The sequence below is a fragment of the Acipenser ruthenus genome, chromosome 14 (genome assembly GCF_902713425.1).
Source record: "Acipenser ruthenus chromosome 14, fAciRut3.2 maternal haplotype, whole genome shotgun sequence".
In the NCBI taxonomy this organism is placed as follows: domain Eukaryota; kingdom Metazoa; phylum Chordata; class Actinopteri; order Acipenseriformes; family Acipenseridae; genus Acipenser; species Acipenser ruthenus.
In genome coordinates this window covers 14,247,765-14,275,663 of record NC_081202.1, presented here as the reverse complement: position 1 = coordinate 14,275,663, position 27,899 = coordinate 14,247,765, and the positions used below count along the sequence as shown (strand labels likewise).

General features: G+C 39.6%; 1 protein-coding gene across 9 annotated transcripts in view; it reads right to left on the bottom strand.

Moving 5' to 3' along the window:
- Positions 1-27,899, bottom strand: part of LOC117419752 (SH3 and multiple ankyrin repeat domains protein 3-like) — a 276,153-nt gene that overhangs the window by 178,025 nt on the left and 70,229 nt on the right. For 7 of the 9 annotated variants that reach the window (XR_009307250.1, XM_058985907.1, XM_058985911.1 and 4 more), the window contains 2 exons: positions 20,057-20,260; positions 11,546-11,617 (listed from right to left, as the gene is read on the bottom strand). Coding sequence is in view for 7 of the 9 variants with exons in the window: in XM_058985907.1 (XP_058841890.1) it covers positions 11,546-11,617; positions 20,057-20,260 (276 nt within the window). In the remaining 2 variants the exon portion in view is untranslated. Of the gene's footprint in view, positions 1-3,517; positions 3,820-11,545; positions 11,618-20,056; positions 20,261-27,899 lie in introns of those variants that run through there. The other 2 variants (XM_058985913.1, XM_058985914.1) reach the window with 2 other exon arrangements.

Genomic DNA, 27,899 nt, shown 5'->3' with positions numbered 1-27,899 from the left:
ATAGTTACATAAAAATAAACATGCACCAAAGTACAAAAATAAAATGACAAAAAATGTAATTTATTTTATCACAGTTTTAGTTTGTTTTGTTCTTTAGTACCCTTATAAAAGTGTACCATAGTAAAAGCATATCAGTGTAATAAAGCATAATGAAAGCATGGTAAAGCATAGGTAAGCATGGTGAAGAATAGCGAGGTATGGTAAAGCATACTTATAAACATGGGTAAACTGTGGTAAATGCATAGTATAACCATAGGAAAAACATGGTAAAACGACAAAAAATACAGTGCAAAAATGCTGTGGTAAACTTTTATAAGGATAGTTTTAAAAAGTTTATGAGGGAAGAGGCACCATAATAAAAAATGTAATCCTAGTAATAGCTTAAAAGGAAACACTATAGATAAAAACTAAGGTTGTGTATTATCACTGGATTCTGACTGCTGGCATCACATGGCTTATATCTGCCCACTTGCGGTGCCACTTGGGCAGCACTCTATTCTGTATACAATATACTGTACCATCTATTGTTATTTAAAGTACATACACACAACATGATTGACATATGTGTTACAATTGACTGAAAACCTTTACTGGAAGTCTGTGTAGGAGAGTTTTCTTTGAAAACAATGAAATACTTTATTGCATGAATAAATAAAATACTCCTAAATGAACCTTGAAGATAATAATATAAAACAGAATACAGACAGCAGAGACACAATAAGTAAATGTGGCACAAGTTACACAACACTCAGATGAGTAGCCTTGAGAGTTCCACCCCCCAGTGTGTCTCTTCCTCCTGATGCTAATTTACACCTTCTTTTATATTCACCTTGCTTCCAATGTTTTGTTTGTTTGTTTTTTCATCACCTGCAACATTAAGGCACATTTTGACAGGATGTAATGTGGCTCTTAGCCAAGGACGGTTTACTTGGCGCCATGACCAGGTGCTGCGATGTTTGGCCTTAGCATTGGAAGACAAGTGTAACATGACCAATAAGTTGCCACCAGTTCCATCAAAACATTACACACAAAAGACAACATTCCTCCGCCCAGGAGAGCAACCACCAAGAAAAGGTGTTAAAACCAATCCTCGCCCAGGACAACTGGAAGCTGCTAGAGACTGGAAAATGCTGGCAGATGTTGGTCAACGGCTTATTTTTCCACCTGAGATTGCCACCACTAACCTTCGACCAGATATTGTCTTGTGGTCTGGATCAGCACGCCTTGTTCACCTGGTAGAGTTAACAGTGCCATGGGAGGATGCTGTAGATGAGGCGTATGAGAGGAAGAAACTGCAGTATGCTCAACTAGCCACTGAAGCGGAACAGCGAGGATGGAGAGTCCGGGTTTACCCAGTGGAAGTGGGTTGTCGAGGATTTGTGGCACACTCTACAACCCGGTTTCTCAGAGACGTCGGATTCAGTGGCCAAGAGTTGCGTCGCACAGTGAATAACTTATCTGAAGCAGCAGAGAGGAGCAGCAACTGGCTGTGGTTGAGACAGAAAGATTCTGGCTGGGGATCTCAAGCACAATAGAAAGAAAGAAACGCTGATGTGTACAGGTAAGTAATCTGGGCTGAGTTGAGTGGGGGACGGAGGGGGGTGATGCTGGGAGCGCCAGAATCACCGTCAAGCCCTCTTGAGGTGTCGTGGGCTAGTCGACGAAACACTGAGGATGGAAGGTGCCCACTTGAAGACCCCAGAGATGTACCCTACTTAGCTCAATCCAGACGGTTGTCATGCTGATGCGCTGGGGAGACCGCACTGTGGTTGATCCCCGGAGCCAGCATCGCAGCCGTTGTGTGTGCTGATGCACTAGGGAGGCAATAAGCTGATCCCTGGAGCCAGCATTACACTTCAGCCATTAACACCAGACAGAAGGATATCTACATCATTATATGGAAGGAAACGTAAATGGAGGGAGACACATATGGATCACATTAGTTTACTGTAAAGCTACGTCTTAGTTGGTGCTTATCTTGGCAAGAGCCGAGTTCAAATCAGCATGAAGTTTTAACATCTACTCTCGTGTAATGGAAATGTGTCCTGCTTTCTCATTTTTCACAGTTCATTCATATGCACATTGCTATGCCTCATTAGTTTGAATTCTTTTTCACGAACATTGGGCTTTAAGAAGGATCTATTGGGAAGAGAGTTATTACTTCCAAAGATTCGAGTTTCACACCTAGGAGCGGCACATTTTCTACTCTACTTCCCTAAAATAAATAAAAAGGTTTTGCTTGGGTAATAGGTGAAAACAATCTGAAAACAAATTTCATCTATAACCATAAACCTTATTTTTTATTACCAACAGAATTATCCTCATATAATACTGTACGTGATAGTATGGCACACCAGAGTTTGTTCCATAAATGTGTAACCCCAGATTTTCCCCAATTGAAAGTATTTTTTGGGGGAGTATGACTTGGCTCTGTTGATGAACTCCACAGTAACCCAGAAGGGAGTGAAATGTTTATTTTGTGCACATGAGACTAACCCCAACTTCTCCTTGCATCCTCTTCACAGATATTCAAATTATTAAAGGATGAGAGTTGAACCTGGCACAGAAAGTCATGACGTGTTTAAAAGCTGGCAGCAGAACTTTAGTGCCTACAGCTGCTATGAAATCTGCCATGACCTGCCTAAAGTGGGTTCTGATAAAAAAAAGGAGCATTTTTTTGATCAGCACAGTAGTACACAGTAGCTAAGGCCTCCTCTTGTTTGTCTTTTGACTCACCACCCAAACATGACAAGTCACAACATTCTTTTGTTACCCCCTCCTCATACTGTACAAAGCATACTCACATACTGAGTGACACACCCTATTAGCACAACCTTCATTAAAACAGATTCAATTACATCTCTGAACATATAATTGTTTTTATGTATGCAAATATTACCAAGTACTTTTACCCACCCCAGTATAGACACATAAGATCAATTAATGCTCACACCAAATAAATTGTGACAACAAGGATTAAAGCTCCTGATTAATAAATACATTCTTGAACAACCAGATACATGTAAACAGTTAACATTGTGGAATCTCCTTTTAACTAAAGAAATTTCACTTTGAAGAAATAGCCTCATGATGCCACTGTCTGCACACAGCAAGGGTGCCGTAAAGGATTTCAAGTGCATAATACAGAGAGGTACTGGCAGATACCATTTATATTTAAGGGTGGAAGAACACACAAAATAATACCATGTGTCAGGTCTCCAAAGCACTAGGTTTTTACCAGTTTAAATATGTCAACTGCTATTTGTTGTCTACAGACTATACACTTCATGGCAATAACTTAAAAATGGACTAAGGTCCTGCTGGTCAGATTGTAAATAAAATATCTTGCCCATCATTTTTTTAGCCAATCAGCTATTTCCACTAAATGCGTAACACTTTCAGTAAGAACTATACTCATTCAAATGTAGTCTGCAATACTCATAGAAAACAGATAGTAAATGTATAAACTAAAAATAAATATTTCCAAAACACACACAAAAAAATGAAATTGGGATACCTTACTATTAATTTTGCACTTCTTGTCTTTTTGTGTCTTTTTGTCTCTTTTCTCCAGAGCTTCTCTCCTTCCTAAAGCAGAACCCATCTCTGATCAGGTTTGGCATTTGCAGAAATCCATCGGTCAAAACATCGTCCACATGGCAAGGTCCCCCCCTTGCACTACTGCATTGCACGCGATGACAGGGGGTTGTTGTGTGAGAGACAGCCCGAGAGAAAGGGGGAGGGGGGGGGCTCAAAGACAGATCAAAGCTCCAGCCAGCAGCAGCATGTTCCCCTGTTTTCCATTCGTTACACTGAGACAACATTGAAATTACACTGGCTGAGTTCTTCAGGCTGCCTCTCACTCTGCATCACACACCATCACACAGAGAAAGGCTGAATTGTCTGCCTGCTAGCTGGGGGCAGGCAGACAGCTGCTCAGAGGAGGCGGGATTCAGGTGGGACTCCCGAGCCGATCACTCTGGAAACAGCTGGATAGTATTGGCTATTTATGCAGGTATGTTTTGCCTGTAATAATTCAAAGTGTGTTCAGTGTTCATCAAGCGTGGTTTCCTGTGTGAGTTTGTGTTGTGCTTGTTTACTCTGTGAATGCTCCCAAATGTATTCATGTGAATGCAACTGTGTTCGTGTACAGGACATGTATATATGTGTAGAAATTTGTTGAACTGTTGGTGGCAGCTTCTAGCACTATTGCAGCTATACTGAAGATGATGCATTCCAAAACAGCTTAAGGTGAAGGCAAACCTTTTAACCTGTCATGAGTTTTGCCTTAATAGAGCACAGATGTCCTCTTCCCCCACCCTTAAACTTGAATATTTCTGATGTGGGTAGAAGAATATGTACAGTAGACAGAACAGACTGGCATCCCACCAACTGTGTTTTACATGCTTCACTAGTTTTTTGTTTAGGCAGTATGTGTCTCTAACAAACTATTCAGGCAATATTACATATTTATTTTGGATTTCAATTTCCCCTTTATCACATTTCTGCACAGTAGGCTTATCAGGGCAATACAAGCCTCAGCTGGCACAAGTTATTTCAGTTAAATAACATTGTACTTCACATTCGCACAACTGAAGTCAAAACACAATTTGTGATGCAGTTGTTATGATTGTACTCCTATTATCTTTACTTCAAAACAAGTAAAACAAAAAATATTGAAACAGATGCTATGGCCATATTGTGAATTACACCAAACTGCAGACAGAATTCTTAATATAACTGTTGTACAATTGCTGATGTGTCCTACTAGCAGCTTCATTGCTTACGCTAAAACAAAAATGTGTTTTTACAATACTAGCAACTTTCTACACGTTGGTCTTAATGTTTACACAGTATGAGACAATAAATGTTGAAAACCCACAATGTTCCTCTTTCCTTTTTTGTAAAGCTAGGGCCTGGTAGTGAGGGGCTCTCTCAAAATTTCTCACAGAAGCAGGTATGATAGTCTGGTTTTTAACCCAAAAAATGAAAAAAAAAAAGCCTCATAATCACTATGTTTTAGAAACAGTGAACCCAAAAGAGATTTTAACACTGCATCACTGGAATCCAAAATCTCACAGCATTATTTGTTATGTATTTCAAACTTGCTTTTGTTTATATTTCTCATGGTTCTTACGCCTGAGCTGTTGTTTAAGAAAAGGTTAACACTGCTTCACTTTAACAAATTTGGTGAGCTAAGGCTGTGGATACAAATGCTGATGTAAGAAAACAACTTTATCAGATAGGGTGTAAATAAGTCACCCCAGCTTTCCAGTGTGTAACATCACACTGGAATACAGCCAGGTGAGTTTCATTACTCTGTCTATCAGTATCTGTATATTGTAACATAATCTGGATTTATATTGTAACAAGTCAGCGCATGCAGACTCTGCTATATTTCTGACATATGTTACTACATGTCAAGAAATAAAAATGCAATAAACAAGGGACTAATACCTTTATGAAGTCACTGGAAATTTTATTTATTCTGACTATCATATGATAAGAACATCTATAATATATTTGCAGTTGCTGTGCCTGGTTAGTGTGTTGGGACCCATTTGATTGAGTGATTGGACACATTATACACATTATGTGTATAAACATATACACAACAGTATAACTAGTTCAAACACACTAACTAGCCCCAAGCTGCAACAGCAACTGCACAGGACAAGAAATGCTGTTTGTAATACACTAAAAGGGCTGATTTCTGCATTAAGATCAGATGCTTCCTGACTGTACTGCCATTGTATGAGCCGAATAAAGAAATCTTTTTTCAACCATGTGATCACATGTTCTCCGTCTCTCAGGGAGACTTGCTTGCAGAGTTTTTCCACCCCAGTCCTCTCAGATAAAAAAGCTATATGAATTTGCCCTTCACGAAAGAGCAGTGGGGCACAGTGTGCCATTAAAAGTAGGCTAATGCTTGACCTGAACAGATGCAGACCAGAGGAGCGCTACAGTTAGCAAATTGGACGGTATGTCAATGAAGTAAAAGAGGATTCCAGGCTTAAACACTAGGATTTTGACAAGGGGAACACTTGGTGGTCAGTGGGTAAATCCAGATGGTCCCTGAAGAATTCCCAAAAGTGGGAAATTGAAAAAAACCCGAACCCCTATACACAAACCACAATACACAACGGGTAACTCAGCAAACTCTGGGCCTCCTGATTTTACTGTTTGGTCACATGGGCTCAAGTCGATCAAACTAACTTGCCTGCAGGGTAGTACTGAAACTTCCCACTCTTAATTTCCCAGTACTAACTTGCCAACAACTGAACAATCAATGTTAAATTTAGTGGGGATGTTGCAGGGAGGTTCAGCAAAGTGCGAATATAAAGATTGGGTGTGGTTTGGAAGTGGGAGAAGAACAGGCAATTGTTTTGTAAGTTTTTGCTCCAAACCACTCCCCCCATCCCTACTTGATAAACTGAGACTGCTCTGCATTCAATTTGCAAAAATATAAATTATAGTACAGTACATTTTACCATTCAAAATGTGTCCACCTTCGCTATTTAACAATGATGTAGTTTGTTTTGCTTCCCGTTTCATTCTGTACTAATTTTTCTTTAATCCATATTAGCATGTATCATTAAAACATTGTCACACAATAAAGCATGTCCTATTGATCCCTGTTGCAATTAAATCATATAACATAAATATACAAATAAACAAACAAAAAAAAAAACATACAACAAAATACCATGGCTAGCTACCCTATACACACACGCCTCAGGAAATGTACAATAATACAATGTTCTAATTCCTGACAGACGAAAATCAGTGGAGAGGTGAATTACTTTAGATCCTTGACTGCCTTTGTTAACAAACTTCATTTGCATAAAGTTCAGAATCGTAAAACCTTGTAATAGACACATTTTTCTCCATGACGTCTATATAATTTAAATGACATACCCTATTTATTGGCAGATATATCTTGCATAAAAAGTGCCACAAAATCATTATTTTAAATGAACAATACATGTCCAATCCGTTCTTGCTAAAATAAAATAAGGACGTTTTTGATCGACAAGCCCCCTAAGTAAACATGGTTAAAATATCTGGAAAAGCACTGCAATGCCTTATCTTAGGTGTCCTGTTTCATAACCATTTTAAATGTATGACACACATATTGGAAATCGGCTTTCTTACCATATGTTTGGTTAATTTAGTTTTGCTTCCTATTGCAAGGGTATGCAGAATGATGTGTGTTTTTTTTTTTTCTAAATAATGTTGGCAGTTTATAATAAGTATTGGAAATCTACCATCTGTCATAATATAACCCACCCTGTGAAGTAGCTTAATTAAGGGACTTGAGATACAGTGCACTAATTATGGGCTGTTAAGTTTTCTGAATACTTTTTTTTTTTACTGTCAAAGGCATCGCACACTATACTCAGAAAGCACGGCAGACTAGTTTTCATTTCATAGATGCTATTCTACTGTTGTTTCCTCTTGGTAGCCTTTTTGTTCTCTAATAACAGTTACTAACAAGAGGAGGACATTGTGACCATCAACCGTTGTCCAGTTTCTAGGAGCTGATTCTTCCCATAACTTTGTCTAGTTGGCAGTCAAAGGATCCCAATAACTCAGCAGCAACAATGTGTGGCATGGCAACTCATTACAGAGACTCTCACCACTCAAAGAAAAAAAAAAATTGCTTACCATCTGTTCTAAGCCTGTCTCCACTCTGAATTATTTTTTTTGAAATGATTTATAGGGCATTTATGCAAAACCTTGTCATACTTGGTAAGTATCAGTGTCAAATACACATTATACTAACCTTTGTTCTCTAAGAATAACATTTCTATACATTTGCAATAAATCCTAAATACCACATACTGTAAATGAATATATATATATATATATATATATATATATATATATATATATATATATATATATATATATATATATATATGTATATATATATATATAAAAACATGCCAGCTAGAATTAATGGACATTAAAGCAACTAATCTAGTTTTATATACTTATCCCTATTTTATATTAATATGTGGAATGTGGAATGTATTGACAGTCATCATTTTAGACAAACAGCCTATGCTGTAGTGTGAAGACTGGTCCAGTGTTATGACTACCGGAGATTGTCATGATTTGACATCAGACTGTTGGGAAAAACTCACCTATGGTGAAGGAAGTCGCAATATGTGAGGGACCGTTCTGAGCGACGTTCACAAGAGTATGAACCAATCTTCCTATTGTTCTTTTTTTATTCTAACTGAACAGATTAGGCCTTTTTCATACCATGACTAGATTGAAAAAAGGGAATTTCTAGAAATGTAAGTCAATTTATATTTTACAATATGCCCTATCATAAAATAATCACTTGATGGTTGTCTATAGCTGACCCGAACCAGCTGTTTATGACAAACTGGTATTTCAAAAACACTGCCCCAATTTTTAAATAACTTTTTTTTAACAAAATAAAAAATGCTATGTATAAGCTTTGAAAATTCCTAATTGTAATGTTAATGAGGCACCGTTATTACAACGCTTATGTAGACGAATACTCAATAACCTTGTGCAGCATGTGGTGCAAATTTGACTTAGCTGTATTTCACTGTTTATGCTCCTTAATAACAAGCATTACTTCAACCATTACACAGACATGGACATTTTCTTGCCAACATTTGAATACAAAGGGAAAGCTTAAATGCCCTAATTGAGTAATATACATTTTGGTAGTGCAATCTGTTCACACTACAAATGGATGGCTCAGAAAAGGTTTGCTGCTTTATAATAATGACCAAGCAATTACTCCACGTGATTTCCATTACACGAGAGTAGATGTTAAAACTTCATGCTGATTTGAACTCGGCTCTCGCCAAGATAAGCACCAACTAAGACGTAGCTTTACAGTAAACTAATGTGATCCATATGTGTCTCCATCCATTTACGTTTCCTTCCATATGATGATGTAGATATCCTTCTGTCTGGTGTTAATGGCTGAAGTGTAATGCTGGCTCCAGGGATCAGCTTATTTTGCCTCCCTGGCGCATCAGCACACACAACGGCTGCGATGCTGGCTCCGGGGATCAACCACAGTGCGGCCTCCCCAGCGCATCAGCATGACAACCGTCTGGATTGAGCTAAGTAGGGTACATCTCTGGGGTTTTCAAGTGGGCACCTTTAGTATAATGGGGGTTCACATGGTCCATTATCATGCTATCTGTTTTTTTATTTTACTCCACTTAAATATAGAGTCTATGTAACACTGTGATACTTTTCTATGTTTTCCAAGAGTTAAAAGTTAAATCTGTAGTTACTATCTGAAAGGGAAAAGTGACAGGTAATGCTGGGCATTTATTAGTTTAAAGAACCAATGCATTTAACTGAAAGTTAGTAAGAAGCAGCTATCAGGAAAAAAAAAGACTAATGCAAAACTGAAATGAAAAAAAAAACACATCTACAATGTATTTGCTTTTCAAGCTTTCTGAGTCATGTACTGTATATATCTATATAATCTGCACTTTCAACACCACAGCTCCAGGGTCAACCAGACCACCCTTTCAATACAATCACACTGCTCGAAAAGAAACTTCTGAATGCACAGCCATTTTTTGCTGGGAGGGATACCTGCTTTATTGCTTCTTAGGGGTATACAACTATTTTTAGTTGTAGTGTTTTGTATTCTTCCACCAAGCTGGAATGTTTTAGTAATATTGCGCCCCTGGGTGTTGAGCGGCTGCCGAGTGAGGAACTCAGATAAAGAGGTCATAAAATAAAGACAGGCGATAACAGAAGAAACATTCCTCCCCTTGCAACAAACAAATGCATTAGCTTTCAATCATTCATTGCATGTTTGTAAAGAATATGCGCTGTATCTTCTGAAACACATACTTTTAAATGCATAACCATTAACCACTTTTCCACCTTAGATAATTATAATGTATAACATAGACACCTCCACGTAGGAATACAATCTTCCTAAGCTGTGTAAGAAAAAATAACTCTTAGAACAGAATTCTAGAAGGCCTTACTGGCATTTCTTCTATCATGCTGCCAGACACAATCAAAATTGCTCAGTAAATGCATTGGGGGGAAAAAAGAGAATACAATTTTTTTTTTTTTTTTTTGGTTCCTGGGTAGTAAGTGTTATTTCCTAATTGCTTATGCCTCAAAAGTATAGAAAATGGCTATCATTCCCCACAAACTTTGCTTTTGTGACCAAGACAGTGATATTTTGAAATGTACCTATTTCCAATGAGAAAACGGGCGAATTTGTGTCTTTTTGTTCACATAAAGTCAGAAAAAAACATATGATTCCAAATTAACATGTATTTAAACTAAAGTAATACAAAAATGACTACAAAAGATTTAGAAGTCAGTAGTTTTTCGAGATTTATGATTATACTGTAAATCACTTTCACGAATCAGCCCCCAAATGTAGTCTCCCATCATGTTCTCATTATACTGTCCTTCATTGACAGCTCATCCAGGAGCCTCAAAGCCGTGCTGCTCCATAATGGTAACAAGTACCCGTCTCTTCCCCTGGCTCACTCAGTGCACCTCAAAGAGGATTACAACAGCATCAAGACCTTGCTGGACGCCTTGAAGTATGATGAGTACGGCTGGGACCCCCGGAAGGTGCTGTTGCCACCACTGCACATCAAATTGGGCCTCATGAAACAATTTGTCAGAGCTCTAGATAAGGAGTCGGCAGCCTTCAAGTACCTTCAGGACTTCTTCCCTTCCGTCAGACCACAGATAAAGAAGATCCTGGAGTGCAATGAATTCCCCAAGAAGCTCACTAGTAAGGAGAAAGCGGCTTGGAACAGCTTTGTCACAGTGGTTCGGGGCTTCCTGGGCAATCACAAGGCCGAAAACTAGGTGGAGCTGGTTGAGACTCTGGTGAAGAACTACGGCACAATGGGCTGTAGGATGTCCCTCAAAGTCCATATCCTTGATGCTCATCTTGATAAATTCAAGGAGAACATGGGAGCGTACTCGGAAGAGCAAGGCAAGCGCTTCCACCAGGATATACTGGACTTTGAACGCCGCTGCCAAGGACAGTATAACGAGAACATGATGGGAGACTACATTTGGGGGCTGATTCGTGAAAGTGATTTACAGTATAATCGTAAATCTCGAAAAACTACTCACTTCTAAATCTTTTGTAGTCATTTTTGTATTACTTTAGTATAAATACATGTTAATTTGGATTCATATGTTGTTTTTTTCTGACTTTATGTGAACGAAAAGACACAAATTCGCCCGTTTTCTCATTGGAAATAGGTAAATTTCAAAATATCACTGTCCTGGTCACAAAAGCAAAGTTTGTGGGGAATAATAGCCATTTTCTATACTTTTGAGGCATAAGCAATTAGGAAATAACACTTACTACCCAGGAACAAAAATTGTGTTACATAGTGTTATTTTATAGACGTTACATGATTTTCACATAGTTTTTATTATTTCTGTCAAACAAAAGTAGCAGTTTCTGATATTTCCCTCTGTTTCAAGCAGTATTGCTTAGTTAAACACACAGTCAGACAGATATAAAAACATAATTTCCCACCTTTGTATGCAGCTTGGCCAACTGCTTGTCATCCAGGTCACACTGAGTGTAAACTCGCCTTTTATAACGGAACTGCAGAAGGGAAAAAGAAATGACAAAAGGTAAATATACAATTGCTAGATTGAGCCTATTCATAGCATAGTATTGAGTAGTACTGTTGCTATGTGTAAAAGTTGTTGCTATGTTGTTCAGGGCAGGTAAAGGAAGCTATTTATTTTAAATGGAGCACTGGTCAGTATCATAAAAAATACAAATTTGCCCCAATTCTGGTCCTTTTCTTAGCTGATAGATCCCAGCATTGTGTCTTGTTGACTCTTAAAGTATCACAATACGGGAGGCTGTGTGGTCCAGTGGTTAAAGAAAATGGCTTGTAACCAGGAGGTCCCCGGTTCAAATCCCACCTCAACCACTAACACATTGTGTGATCCTGAGCAAGTCACTGAACCTCTGTGTGCTCCGTTTTTTGGGTGAGACGTAGTTGTAAGTGACTCTGCAGCTGATACATAGTTCACACACCCTAGTCTCTGTAAGTCGCCTTGGATAAAGGCGTCTGCTAAATAAACTAATAACAAGAGGTCACTCTAAAAGTGTCTCCTTCCCTCCTATCCTGGTCTCTGTGTTGAGCTTGAAATAGTTAACTTTTTTTTAGAGATTTAAAAAACTTGAATAAAGTCTCTTTAAACCTTCTTATTTCTAGGCTAAATAGATTAAATTCCTTTTTTTGCATAACTCTTTTCTTTTAGCTCAGAGATTAGTCCTGTTTATCTTTGTTGGACTCCAATGCCGCTTTGTATTTTTTGTAGTACATAGACCAAACCTGAACGCAGCATTACAAGTGCAGTCTCACCAATGCATTATACAGCCTCATCATAACCTCATTTGATTAGGCTCAGCAGTGTTCATATCTAAATTGAATGTGACAAATGCAAGCCGTCACTGTTTAACTTCTGGAGAATGAGCTTGGAACTACAGTTAAAAAGGCCAACAAAATGATAGCCAAGGAAATTATCATGACATGCCCAAGGTGGGGAGTAAAAAATCAATGTCATCCTAAAGGATGCAAAATAAAGATCATCCTTGTTTTACATATGTGTTGATCACTACCACTGACCTATCGTAACACAGCCCAGACAAGCTTCACAGCAATAAGAAACAACATAAAATACCAACAGAAAAGTAAGCCAGATTTACAACATATCTGACTGTTGCAGAAGTATCGCTTTTTGTAACAATGTAGCACATTTTTAATTACTCCAGATTACCCAAATGTAGGGTGTTGATTACTTGTTCTTCTTGTCTAATCGACAGACAAAAATGCACAGTCATATAATAAATTAGAGAGTTAATGGAAAAATTATTGTACTGTTTGTTGTACTCAAAAACTGTGACCTAAGTGTTATTGTTGTGGCCAGTTGGCAATTATGAGGTTACATTGAAAAGAACCTGTAGTTGACACGCCCCTTAATCAAGAGTATAAAAGCAGGACACCTGCCACTCTCAGGTCAAGCACCTGTTTGAAGCAACACCTCACAACAGTGAGGCAAGCTACAGGTTTGTTTTATAGTACGTTGTGTAATGGCTGTGTATTATAAGCAATATTTAAAAAGAGATCATATGTATCTGCTACTTCTGATCTCTAAGAATGGATTTATAATTGTTTCATTGAATTGCATGGTTTGTGTGTTTGATTTGGATGCAATGTGTCTGTACTTATTACGTGTTTTTGTTTTATTTTAGAATGGTCACTATTGCCGTTTTTTCCTGACCTTGTTTATATAATTGCATAATTGGAAAGTTGCCTATTCATGTGTTCTGAATTAATGTATTTTTGTAGTTTTAATTGAATAAAATACATTATAGTTACAGCTAGTGATGGGAAAAGTGAAGCCTTGTGAGTCCTATGAACCACTGGTTCGCCAAAAGGTTCACTGATCCAAATCACACGCTATTTAAAGACATCTAATGGTAGATCTGGACAGCCCAATGCCTTTAAAGTCAAGGCAAGGTATACATGTACAATTAATATAGACAGTATAAAATATACACACTTACTGGATGTAAACCAGCATGTGGACCACAAGCTCAGCGCTAACATGCAACATACTACCACTCAACCTTTAATGCAGTCATGTTATAAGATTCCCAATACCTTACATACATGTTTGTTTGTTTTTTCTTCAGGCATTTGCACATCAATCATGTAAGATTGTAAAACTTTCAAAAGTGAACAATGGGACAATTTCCATGTAAAAAGAGAAACCTTTTTCCTCACTCTATTTTGGTAGCACTTTCGGGTTCTGTGTGTTTCCATTTATGTTTTCTGTTAGCCTGAGAAATTCTTCTTTCAAATGCAAATACCTAATTAATATTAAAATATAGGAGGGCATATTTAAACGGTCTGTGTCCTGAGTTTAAATTTGCTCTTGTTTGACTTACTGATATCGTACAGCTTTATAAAACTGGTGGTGAGAATAAATGAAGGCTTGGAGTTTAAAACTGTCATAAATGTATCAGAATATTACAAATGTAAAATCTCAATCAAACTCCTTGGATATCTTCTCTTTTAAAAATCAGGACATTTCAAATCAGGTCAGCCGCAGTGAGAATGCCTTTGCAGCCTCTGCCTTTAGTACTAAATGCAGCCGACCAACAGTTTCTAATACCAGGGTTGGGCGTAGCTGAGTTGGACCTTAACTATGATGGGATCACATATGAGAAAAAAAGATATATACCAAATAAGTTCAGAAGTATTCAGGTAAACAACTGTACAGTAATTGCAGACATCAGTGCGTATTAAAATGATGTAAGCACTTTTATTTGTGTTTACTATGAGTGGTTGCCACAAAGCAAGCTAGCTAGCCAGCCAGCCTGCCACTGCCCCTCTGTTTTCAGCTGATGCGCTGAGCCTGAGAGCCTGGAGCACTGGTGGTGAGAATAAATGAAGGCTTGCATGCATGGGCGTCCGTAGGGGAGGGCAAGGGGGGACACTATTAAGTTAATTTAACTCTGTTTGTGGTATGGAGTAGTACAGAGGAGTCATCTATTCGGGTGGCGATATAATATAGGGCAGCAGTGTGGAGTAGTGGTTAGGACTCTGGACTCTTGATCGGAAGGTTGTGGGTTCAATCCCAGGTGGGGGACACTGCTGCTGTACCCTTGCAAGGTACTTTACCTAGATTGCTCCAGTAAAAACTCAACTGTATAAATGGGTAATTGTATGTAAAAATAATGTGATATCTTGTAACAATTGTAAGTCGCCCTGGATAAGGACGTCTGCTAAGAAATAAATAATAATAATAATAATAATAATAATAATAATAATAATAATAATAAAATATGTTTTAAAGCTATTGGAAAGCCCACTAAGCTGATCAAAAGGATACCAAGCTGGCTGTCCTGCTCAAATGCCTCGCTGTCCGATATCTGTATTGCAGCTAGCTGGGCTACGCCACATACTTTCTCTAGGTTCTATCGCCTCAATGTGATAGATCCTTCCTTGCCTTCAGTAGGCACGAGGGTCCTTGAGGTTGCACGCTTGCACCGATAATCTTGGGTTATGCGGTTCTGATGCGTCCCTCATATGCTGCCGTTCCTTCTACCTCGCAACTGCTCTGGTATACTTTCCCATAAGTAACAAACCGACAAACCTTGAGAGGTGGCATGCATCGCCTTCACGGATTTGATGCAAAAGAGATATGGCTTCCGTGGACTGACTATTTTGATCCCTCAGTAGGCAGGACCTATAAAGAGCTCAGTAAATACCTGCCAATAGGCAGGCATATCCCATAAGTATGCTGTTGGTCGTCTTCTCTTTCAGGGAACCAGGGCTACGGTAAGTAACCTAACAATTGTATTGTCTACGTGAAATCATTTTTTTTTAAATTTGACAGCAGATAGTATATGGTTTTTTTATTTTTTATTATACAACAAAAAATACTGGTGGTGTGTTTCTTGAACATCAGATGGCTCTAGCTAAAGTGCATTATAACATCATTCATTAATAAGAGGGGCTATTTTGTACTTGTTTGTTTATTCTTCTTCTATGGGTCTGCAAGTAACTTAAAGCATTATTTCTTACACAAAGGGCAGCAAATACAAAAGTAAATACACTTGTATTCATGTTGTACTATCAGTATCTTTACCAAAGTTATTTCTTGTGCATTGCATTTAAATCATCTAATTTTAAATGCACTTGCTTGAAGCAGTGTATTAAATGAAATTTCATACAATGTGAGTGCCCAACTGTGAATATCTTTTTCTTGCTTTATTTTATGTGTGATGGTGCAGACCACTTAAGTTGAAAATGTTTTTACAACAGTTTTTTTTTATATTTTTAATTTCTGTTCATAGTTATATTCTGTTGAGGCTGTGTGGTCCAGGGGTTAAAGAAAAGGTTTGGAACCATCTGTTTCCAACAGTGACTGTTGTTGCATAGTTCACAGCTTGCATGTCTACAAAGTAAAAAACTGAATTCAACAGCAATAAGTTCTCCAAGCCAATTAGTCAAAGTATAGGGACTATTTTGCACTGACGGAAGGATACATTCAATAAAACTTAATTTAAAGGTGTGATTAGTTCTTGTGTTTATATTTTTAGATGTATTGGTCCAACAAGGTCTGCTATGTTTTTTTTTCCCTAATTATTATTTTTTTAATACACTTAGGTGCAACAATTACAATTTTTTGAAAATTGTTTTTACATTAGATTGTGATCGCTTTTACTCTAAATGTCACCATTTGTAAGCACTAAGCTGTTAAAATGTAGTTAATGTACAAAAAATGCTCACAAAATGATCCCCCTAATATAGTTGCTATAGAACCCACTGTTTTGAAATTCTAAAAGAAACTCAAATTTAGTGACAAAAGTTTCAACTTCTATTTCTAAATTCAGCTCTACCAGATGTTTAATAGTTGTGTTTGCACACGCTGATTTACATAGTTAATATTGTATTTTTATTCCATGTGAAGTTTTCTCAAGTATGTACAGTTTAGGACTGTCACAAAGACGGCCGGAGTGGGTGGCGTCAGACCAGAAACAGGAACACAAACGACAGAGAGATGGGGTTTTGGTGAGGCTGAACGCGTGATCGCGTTCAGCATTTAATAAACAGAACAGAAAATAAAAGGTTGGAACAGACAAAAACACTGGACACGGCACTTGACGCCAAAATAAACACACAGACAAAACGACTGACACTTAACAAACGGTGCACGGAGACAAACAAACACGGTGAGAACAAACACTTATATTTACGATCTTTCGCTTTTAATTACTCCTCTCTCTCTCACCCGTTCTCCTCTTCCGAACACCCAACCCTTAGTGCAAGAAACGTGCATCTATATATACTGTTGTGCTGGGATTCAATTACTAATTAATTACTCACTTGAATCCCAGCACGTGAATTCATTACGTGAAACCCCGTGTTCACATATTATATTTTAAATGCACGTGCGTGATGTGCAATCCCGTGCCTAAATACAAATATACACTATTTAAATACACGTGAAACACAGACCCGTTTATATCCCGTGTACCAATGACTATACACCAACATTTACACACGCAACATACACACAACACACAAATGCACACAGGGGCGGGGCACTTTGCCACATATACCCCCCCTTGTGCGCAGCACACATGGCCTCAACGGCCACCTCCCCCCTTAAAAACCCAGCAGTCCAGGACAAAGTCTCGGGCTGGGAAGGGAGGCTTCAGTGGGCCCATGGCTGGCCATGCTGTCAGCACCCCTGCCGGTAGTGGCACGGCTGACAGCCTGTTGGTCCCGTCCTGCAGCGAAAAAGCTGCGGGGGCAGGTGTTCCCCCGACCTCCCCCTTCTTCGTAGCCGGCAGCTCCCTCCTGTGGGGCTCCGGCCACAAGAACTCCTGCAGCGAAAAAGCTGCAATGGGAGCAGGTCTCCGGACCTCCCCCACGATCTCCGGCAGCGAAACTGCTGCTGGGGTTGGTGGTCTCCAGACCTCCTCCCCCTTCGTGGCCGGCAGCTCCCCTTTCTGGGGCTCCGGCCACCGTACTCCCTGCGGAGGTACGGGCAGCAGAGGCAGCTCCTGCTCCTCTGCTCCGGGCGGTGGTGGAGGCAGAGGCAGCTCCTGCTCCTCTGCTCCTTGCGGTGGTGGTGGCGGAGGCAGAGACAGCTCCTGCTCCTCTGCTCCTTGCGGTGGTGGTGGCGGAGGCAGAGGCAGCTCCTGCTCCTCTGCTCCTTGCGGTGGTGGTGGCGGAGGCAGAGGCAGCTCCTGCTCCTCTGCTCCTGGAGGTGGTGGAGGCAGAGGCAGCTCCAGCTCCTCTGCTCCTGGCGGTGGTGGTGGCGGAGGCAGAGGCAGCTCCTGCTCCTCTGCTCCTGGAGGTGGTGGAGGCAGAGGCAGCTCCAGCTCCTCTGCTCCTGGCGGTGCTGGCTCCCTCTGCTGTGGCGGCTGGGCATGTGCACGCCGTGCTGCCTTCAGCAGCATAGCGAGAGGCTGCTGGGGGACACCAGCATCCTGCCCTTCTCCCCCCCAAAAATTTTCAGGGGGTTGAGCCTGTAACCCCTCCCCTTCCGGCTCTTGGGGCTGAACCAGCAGGCATTTCCCCTCTGCTGGTGGCTTGGGTCCCAGAGCTGTGGAAGCCCCGACTTGCCTCCCTTTGGGCTGTGGACGCACCGACTCCTCCCTTTTGGGCTGTGGACGCACCGACTCCTCCCTTTTGGGCTGTGGACGCACCGACTCCTCCCTTTTGGGCTGTGGACGCACCGACTCCCCCCTCTTGGGCTGTGGACGTTCGGGCTCCCCCCACTCAGGCGTAGGACGTTCGGGCTCCTCCCACTCAGGCGTAGGACGTTCGGGCTCCTCCCACTCAGGCGTAGGACGTTCGGGCTCCTCCCACTCAGGCGTAGGACGTTCGGGCTCCTCCCACTCAGGCGTAGGACGTTCAGGCTCCTTCCGCTTGGGCTGTGGACGCTCAGGCTCCTCCCGTTTGGGCTGTGGACGCTCAGGCTCCTCCCATTTGGGCTGTGGACGCTCAGGCTCCTCCCATTTGGGCTGTGGACGCTCAGGCTCCTCCCATTTGGGCTGTGGACGCTCAGGCTCCTCCCGCTCGGGCTGTGGACGCTCAGGCTCCTCCCGCTCGGGCTGTGGAGGCAAAACCAGCAGGCATTCACCCTCTGCTGGTGGAGATGGGGACAGCAGGTACTCACCCTCTGCTGGTGGAGATGGGGACAGCAGGTACTCCTCTGCTGGTGGTCCTGCTACCTGGGCTGCTGTTCCATTTATGGTTGCCTCCAGGTAGCTGAGGACAAACTCCACACCTTCCTCCAAGGTGTTTGGGGTGTGTTCCTCCTGATATGCCTCCCATCTCTCACAGTCCATCATCCACAGAGCCCGGACGACCATGGGCAGAGACTGGGCCTCCAGCCCAGCATTCTCCAGGAACCAGCCCCGCAGTTTGATGGCGTCTTCTGCCATTGACTCTCTTTTTTTCTTTTTTTTTTTTTCCCCCAAAAACAATATTTGTAATCCTTTTTTTTTTTTTTTTTTTTTTTTTTTTTTAAACAAAACCCCTCCTGGTCTGACGCTTGGAGGCGCGGCTATCCCACGATGACACCACGTGTCACAAAGACGGCCGGAGTGGGTGGCGTCAGACCAGAAACAGGAACACAAACGACAGAGAGATGGGGTTTTGGTGAGGCTGAACGCGTGATCGCGTTCAGCATTTAATAAACAGAACAGAAAATAAAAGGTTGGAACAGACAAAAACACTGGACACGGCACTTGACGCCAAAATAAACACACAGACAAAACGACTGACACTTAACAAACGGTGCACGGAGACAAACAAACACGGTGAGAACAAACACTTATATTTACGATCTTTCGCTTTTAATTACTCCTCTCTCTCTCACCCGTTCTCCTCTTCCGAACACCCAACCCTTAGTGCAAGAAACGTGCATCTATATATACTGTTGTGCTGGGATTCAATTACTAATTAATTACTCACTTGAATCCCAGCACGTGAATTCATTACGTGAAACCCCGTGTTCACATATTATATTTTAAATGCACGTGCGTGATGTGCAATCCCGTGCCTAAATACAAATATACACTATTTAAATACACGTGAAACACAGACCCGTTTATATCCCGTGTACCAATGACTATACACCAACATTTACACACGCAACATACACACAACACACAAATGCACACAGGGGCGGGGCACTTTGCCACAAGGACCCATATGAACATTTCATGTTTTTTTGCTTATTGTTTTTTTGTTGAGGGCTGTAACAATATTGCTGAAGATTCACTTTGGTAATTCCATGGAAGTTCCCCAAATGACTTTTCACAGTAAAAAAAAGTTTCCCATGGGCCCTGCATTTAAGCACATTTTAAATGTGACTAAGGTTGCAAGCAATACATGTGTTTATTAGTATACTTGTATAGTGTACTATGTGTTTTATTGCAGATAATTCTAAAGGAGACATTCATTTTAATATCTGTCTGCAAGTATAGATGTCTTACCTCTAGATAAGGGACAGGGGTGATTGTGGGCAGCGGATAATCCTTCAATAATCGCTCCTCATCAAGGAATTTCCCTGCTTTCCCATTGTATGCTGGTTGGAAGAGTCCATAGTTCAACACATCCTTCAGACTCTGATTCAGAGTACATAAAATCTGCTGCTTTGAGGACCAGATCCGCGCCTCTGTGTTGAACTTCAGACATTTCTAGAACAGAAAAAATTGAGACATTACTAATCACCTCAAATTAAATATTCATGTTAGGTACTGTAGTTGACCAAACTAAACACAGGATGCAAACATCTGTTCAAAGACATCAACCAGAATAAAGCCATTTTATTACTTTAAATAAATATATTCATAATTATAAATTTTATTGTGGACATGTTAATTTTTTTTTTCATCCAATAGACTTTTTAGCTTGTGCACGGGGACTCAGTCAGCACGGAAAAGCACTTGCACACAGCAGCCACACGGTGGAGCTTGTGGTACACAGGGGAGGCTGCACTATCCTTTTACGTTTAATATAAAATCGTACATAAACATAATTAACATCCATTCTTTGCGTGAATTTTAACTTGAACACTGGCCACTTTCTAGCGACCACTTCCTAGCGACCACTTCCATATAAATCCACATAAAACACAATAAACCAAAAGACATATCATAAAAGTAGGTGCATTTCCCTCACAGTGGACGTGAGACAGATTACAGTTGTTGTCTTTTTTAAATTAGGAGGGAAAGCATTATAAGTATGCCATGCTTGTGGTCAGTCAGGTTAGAAATGTGTCATCACCTGAGATTTGACCACAATAGAAAACCAAAACATTTTGTCAGGCTGTATTTTTCAGATGTACACATAGGCCCTAATCTTGATTTTCCATTGTGGACATCCTAGAAATTTCCGGCTCTCTGGGATCAAAGTAGTTGCAACAGATTTGTGCTGAGGTGTGATTTTTGGAGAATCATTTTTAAAAATGTTTTTCTAACTGTACCAGTTATCGGCCAAACTTTTATGGCGTGATCCTCATTTACACGTAAACTTGACTGATTGTGTTTCAAAGTAACCTACTGTACTGCAACCACATTATTTCACAAAGCATGGATTGATACCATTAAAACAAGAAGAGATCAGGTTAGAGGAAAGGCAAAGTAATCTTTATTTGTTAATGGAGTTTGAGTAAAGCAAAGAGAAAATACCATAGAAAGGTGTGATATTTCACCCAGAAGTGGCCCTATCTTTACTTTTTAAAAAGAAAACAAGAAAACACCAGCTCAGCTTCTCCAGTCATTAGCTGAACTCAGACGGTTGGTCAGGCAGGCAGACATGTCACTGAAACCAGTCAACCTGAACAGAACTGCTCCCTGTATTTGTATACAAACTGACGTCCGCAATGCTGTACCGCATTTTACTTTTATACCATATTCTGGAACTGGCAACTTTAAAATCTGAACGAGTTGTTTGTTTGTTTTTTTCTTACGTGATTCCTTATTTGTTAAGATTCAACAGGACCACTGTAAATCCCTGTTTTGCAAACTGCTGACAGGTTGCATTCAGTACTAATGCCAGTAATGGCAGCAGAATTAACTTTTGAAATCTGCTGACCCAGACACACTTTGATCTTCAAAGTTGAGAAATCCCCATATATTTTCCAGTGAATTTTTGTCTAGTAGATGAACAGCTACAATATCTTACTTTCCATTTAAATAGGACCAGTATTTTTATTTTATTTTTGCCAAGTTATAATAAATAATTATGAAAAATGCTGTATATCTAAGTGGTGTTAAATCCTTCACATTATTTTCATGTGCCAGAATTCCAATTAATGTGTTATCGAATGATTGATAGCCGCAACAGTCTACAACGTGCAATCATCTACCATTTGGGTAAAACACAAAATGTGATTACAAAGGAACTGCTGTCAGTTTGTCAATTCCTGAAAGAATCTAAAAAAGGCGAAGTGTGATCATGTAACATTTAATAGAAATGGCACATGGTTTGAAGCATAAACTTGGTGATTTTCAGACTGGGTGTTAATCTTCCTCACGAGACAAGCACAATCATCTCTATTGCAATTTTCTTATACTGCTTTCTGTACAGAGTGCTGGCTCCAGGCTTTCAAGCCTTCTTGTGTCAGGAAATATTAATAATAAAGTGATATATGGCTTAATTATATAGGAAAGTGCAAGATCCAGACAATATGTGTTGGGAGGGAACCCAACATGAACAAACATCAATCAGGTAGTTCAACATAATGAAAACATAAAAACATAACATATCAACTAATGGAGGGGGGATTACTGTCAACCTTTCCCAATACTATCTAGACAGTTCCTTTGAGTCAAGGCTCTAAACCATGTTACCCATCTTTTAAAACAGGTTCTTGAAGAAGCCATTTCAATGGGAAAAAAGAAAAACTTGTTGCAATTTAGTAAACATTTTATTTTGTAATTTGTAATTGAAACAGAACTGCATTCTGTTACAACATCAAGATTCCAGTAACACAAATCCCCCCGCAAGTCCACATCAAGGCAAAAGTGGCCTTTTTGAAAGAAACATGCAAACTCAAAGTCTTTTGTCATTCATTTTCCAGCTGATGTTCTAAAGGCTGTTTGGATTGAGAAAGAAGTAATACAAACATTTCTCCTGCAATACAAACAGGCCTTGCCCTTATTTTTTGTTGCACACTATTATAATCCCCCCACTGTGGATTTATAATGAAGTCGGTCATCCATTGGTCCATTTGAGTTTTACATACAATAGCTGTCATAAGTCTGAGCACTCCCACAATTGCCAAGATTAAATCACAAGTGTGAATGGGGTCTGAGTTATAATGACAAAAATGCAAAAATCAAGATTACTACATATATTTGTAGTGTTCTACAATCAGCAACATTAGCATTTCTTTACAATCTAAGCAGTTAAAGGTAGTGGGCTCAGGCATATGACCAGTACTGTATGCAGTATCTAGAAACTTGGAAATGATTTAGCAAACACTATTGAGAATGGCAGGGTCTGAGGCATGTCAAACTTATACATTATACTGTACATGTGCATACAGTGGATGTAGATTATGGTGATCTACATTTTCCTGTTACTGACAGCCCTAATTTTGCATTGACAGCCGTGTCTCCCTGTGGCAATGCGCCCCGCCCCTGTGTGCATTTGTGTGTTATGTGTTGTATATATGCGTGCGTATGTTAATGTTGGTGTATAGATTGGTACACGGGATATAAACAGGTCTGTGTTTCACGTGTGTTTAAATTGTATATTTGTATTTAGGCACGGGATTGCACATCACGCACGTGCATTTAAAATATAATATGTGAACACGGGGTTTCACGTAATGAATTCACGTGCTGGGATTCAAGTGAATAATTAATTAGTAATTGAATCCCAGCACAAACAGTATAAATAGATGCACGTTTAGTCACTCGTGGTTGGGTGTTCGGAAGAGGAGAACGGGTGAGAGAGAGAGAGGAGAGTTAAATCAGTAAAAACGTGAAATATAAGTGTTTGTTCTCACCGTGTCTGTTGGTCTTTCCGTGCACCGTTTGTTTAGTGTTAGTTGTTTTGTATGTCTGTTTATTTTGGCGCAAGTGCCGTGTCCTGTTTTGTATTCCGTTGTTTAAACCTTTTATTTTGTTATTAAACGCTGAGTGCAGCCATTGCACTCAGCTCATCACAACCACCGTCTCTGTGTTTGAATTCCTTTCTGGTCTGACGCAACCCACTCTGGCCGTCTTTGTGACACTCCCCCTTGCATTCGTGCTGTTATTGTCCTTTTGTTAAAATAACTAAGATTGGACTATACTGTACCTTAATATAATCTTTCAATCTTTGAAGGGTTGGTAATACATTCAAAGTTCAAGAAAGACTTACAAAAACCCTGGTGTCTGTCTGGATAACAAACATTCTAAACCATCCAGATCACTTAGCACATCAACAAAAAATATAAGCTACTGCATTTTGTAGAGAACAATGAACTCTGTTTTTGCATCATAATTATAACTGTCTCTGCGTCTTGGGAAAACAAAGATAAAACTACACCATAGACCTTTAAAATGCAATTTAGAATACCAGGTGCTAGCTGGCACAGCCAACCCTCACAACATTACTAGAATTACCAGTGCAAGGTGCTAAGAGAAAAATACTGACATGTAACTCTGAATTATTTCAGACTCAGAATACATGATAGTGCAGTGTTACCCACAGGGACTTCAACAGAACTGCCATGAAAGCCATGTGGGTGCAGCTCTGCTGACAGACAACACATACACTGTCTTTGCCCAGGGATTTAATTGCTGGAAGGTCAAAGAGTTACTTGTTATATTTGTTTAAAGGAAAACAGTACATACTCTGGAGGTTTAACTATAAAATAATACATGCAATGCAGAAACAGGTATGAGTGACAGCTCTTTTACTAGTTGCTAGATCAGCTACAATATCTGTTCTTTCTATAAGACAGCAGTCTGCACCAAAGGAATTATGCTACCCAAGTGCAACCGTTATACTTGCAGTATTAAGTTGATGACTTGGTAAAGGGAGGCTTGTGATGAAGACAAAATCTTGTATTGGCGACTTGTTAGTTTGAATTTCAAAAAGGTCATGGCCTTGTTTTAATTTAACAACATATTATATTACAACAATATATTCCATTACCACAAACTACCAATTAATGGATACAACAAACATTTTTTCTCACATGGGTAAAACAAGTGTCAAAAGTGCTTTGCCATGGTAACAAGACAGCCCAGTGAGTCATGTTGTCTTATTTGCTCCAGGGAGAGTAATGGAAAAAGGACATTTGAATTGTTGGTTTTAAAGTTATGGCTGTCATTGAAGATGATGCCATGGTTAGGGTTGTTTACAGCTTGACTTGCAATTTTAGGGTTTACTACAATTTAGAATTATACAAAAACCCATGACACTAATTAAACTCTCAGCACGTGTTAAGAAAATCAACCAGTGATGTTAAAAGTAATCAGGTCTTGAGTTCACGTCAAACGTAAAACTTATTATGCTGTTTGCTCAAAGCAAAAAAATCGTTACGGATGAGAAGACGAATGAGAAGACGACCACCAATGGATACTTCTGGGATATTGCTTGCCTTTGGTAGGTATTTCTGAGCATTTTATGTCAAAGCTGCCGATAGGCCCTTCTGCGCAGTGACGTCCTGGGTCCCGCCTCCCGATCAAATAGTCACTGCGCAGAATGTTCAATCTCTTTTTGCCTTTCACTTCGGATAAGGTATACTCCTACAGTATTTATTGGCTATACGCCATTTAACATATATATATATATATATATATATATATATATATATATATATATATATATATATATATATCATAGACCTGTATTACGATACCCCAGTTTTTCAGAATGGTTGACAGCGTTTGCAGGAATGTTTATATCTGCAGCAATATCTTTCTTTTTCTTGTATGATGGTGCATTATCCACTGCTTTCAACACCTCCTCTTTGGTCTGAAAGGATAGTGCATGTTTTCATGGAAATGACATTGATGCGGGACCACTATGGCAACTCGAAATGCATCATAGGATCAGTAGTCCCAAAACAGCACTAAAATAGAGGAGCAGAGGCGCTAATGTGGATGCGGGTTAATACATTTCCCAATATCCTTTGCACTCGGGTGTTAGAACTATGGGGATTCAGTTTATTCAAAATTTTCTTGCCTGGGGGGAGCTCCAAAATAATTTGCACCAACAGTGAATTCGTATTATAAGAAGTACATTTACAATAAGCGAAGGATTGTCATGTAGAAAATTCATTGTATCAGGAGATCCGTCTAATCTGAGTTCATTTTAACGAGAATTGACTGTGTATGGAAAAATCACAGCACCAAAAACATCTTCTCAATACATTCTTCTAATTTAAACCTGTTTATACAGTAACTTCTGTGTCAGTGTTGTGCTATAACACCATAATGCATACGATTCTTAGAGTTTGCACTTTGATACAAATCTTGTAACAGCTGTTTATGTGTTTTATTTTATGTTTAGTTTCTCAGAACAGTGTCTGTCTGTCTGTTTTAGATATAAATGTATGAATCTAAAATAGTTAGTTCTTTATTCCTAATTCATATCAAAATATAAATATGTTAATGTTGTTCACATTTACAGTTGAAAATTGTGCTAACTGTATATTAAAAAGAAATTAATTTACATGTTTAATAATAGAATATATAACTCTTTAAATGGCATTTATAGGGTAAATGCCAAAAGAGTGCATACATACATCCATACTATAGTTAATGAACAATTACTAAATAATTACTACAGAGCTGCAGTGCAATTGATGAAAGTCTTAACAAGATGAATATAACCTACGCAATTAAACTGTGCTACCTACAAATGAATGCTACTTTTGAATTCAACCAGAGTTCCTTTAAATAATCTGTTGGGTTTTCACTTGCTATTCGCAGTTCATTGTTACTCATTATACACTACGCTTCAAAGATCGCAGGGATAATATAGGGGTGTCAGTTATTATTTTAGGAGAAGCTATTGTCATATTATCAATTTAATATTTTTTATATATAAATACTGAAATGGGGTCTCCTATCCATTTGTCACTATTGTTTTACTTTATTTCCTTAATGTTAACTGTTTCCTTTATTCAGTTCTATTAGTACTGTATTTTGCATTTGGGATCAAACAACACAAAAATCAAATCACACCTGACATCAAATCTCCCCAAAAAAGGTCCCATTACAGCACATTAAGACATTGATAAAGAACTATTGATGATATTACTGTATGATTTTAAAAATAGACCATTTAGAGATTTCCAGTCCTGAACTTCCAGCAAACAATGGGACAGCAGAAGTCTCCCTGGCAGGGAATAATATACAGACCTTTGTTTTAAATGCACAATAGTCTAAAACGAAACCTTACTGTATGATAAATGACCTCAGTGGCAGTATCAGGCACTTTGTCATTTCCAGTGCATACAAACTGAAGTGATTGGAGCTGTACAGGCTTTAGTTAAATATAACTGTGTAGTGTAGGCCTCTGCATGGAACTAAGACTACTGCCTACCTCAAAACCATGAAGGAACCTGTCTCCAGGTTTCAAAGGGCTAAACCGAGCTAAGCTGTTTCACACAATAAATGTTAGGTCAATTAGCTTTCCAATTGTACATACAATCCACTGACTTATACATTGAATTCTGCACATTTAGATGAATACTTGGTAATCTCTTCTTTGCATCAGAGACAGCTGAGAATCCATTAACCTTCCTTTTAATCCCCTAAAAAGAGACTACTGATGAAAGAAAGCTCTCACATTGTCACCACTGCAATAACAAGATCCAAAGATGCCCTCCCACCCATGCCAAAACAGGCCTATCCCTGAGGGATTTATTAAGACTTAAATGGAAACCCAATCAGTTGTGCTGTTAATAGAATGCAAGTAGTTTTTTTTTTTTTTTTACAACAGGAGTTCAAAAACATTCTCAAAATACACGTCTTGGCAGACAGGTCATCCTGCTCTTTTTGCACCGGGTCCAAGGACAGCACCCTGCAAAATAGAATGGTGCTGTTCTCAGACGAGAATCTTGCAGCCAGCCTACGAGAGCCATCATCAGTCTCGGGATCCCAGGCCTTTCCTCCGCACCCTCCAAGCGCTACGCAAAGTATTTCTGGTGCGCAGGCTCCACAGTGCCCCCTGCAATCGCTCTAGGTCACTTGCATTCGCGGGTCAATGCAAAAGAGACTGATGTCTCTGCACAGTGACTATTTATTACCTCGGTGAGGCAGGACCGAGGACGTCACTCCGCGGAGGGGCCTATCGGCAGCTTTGATACAAAATGCATATCCCAAA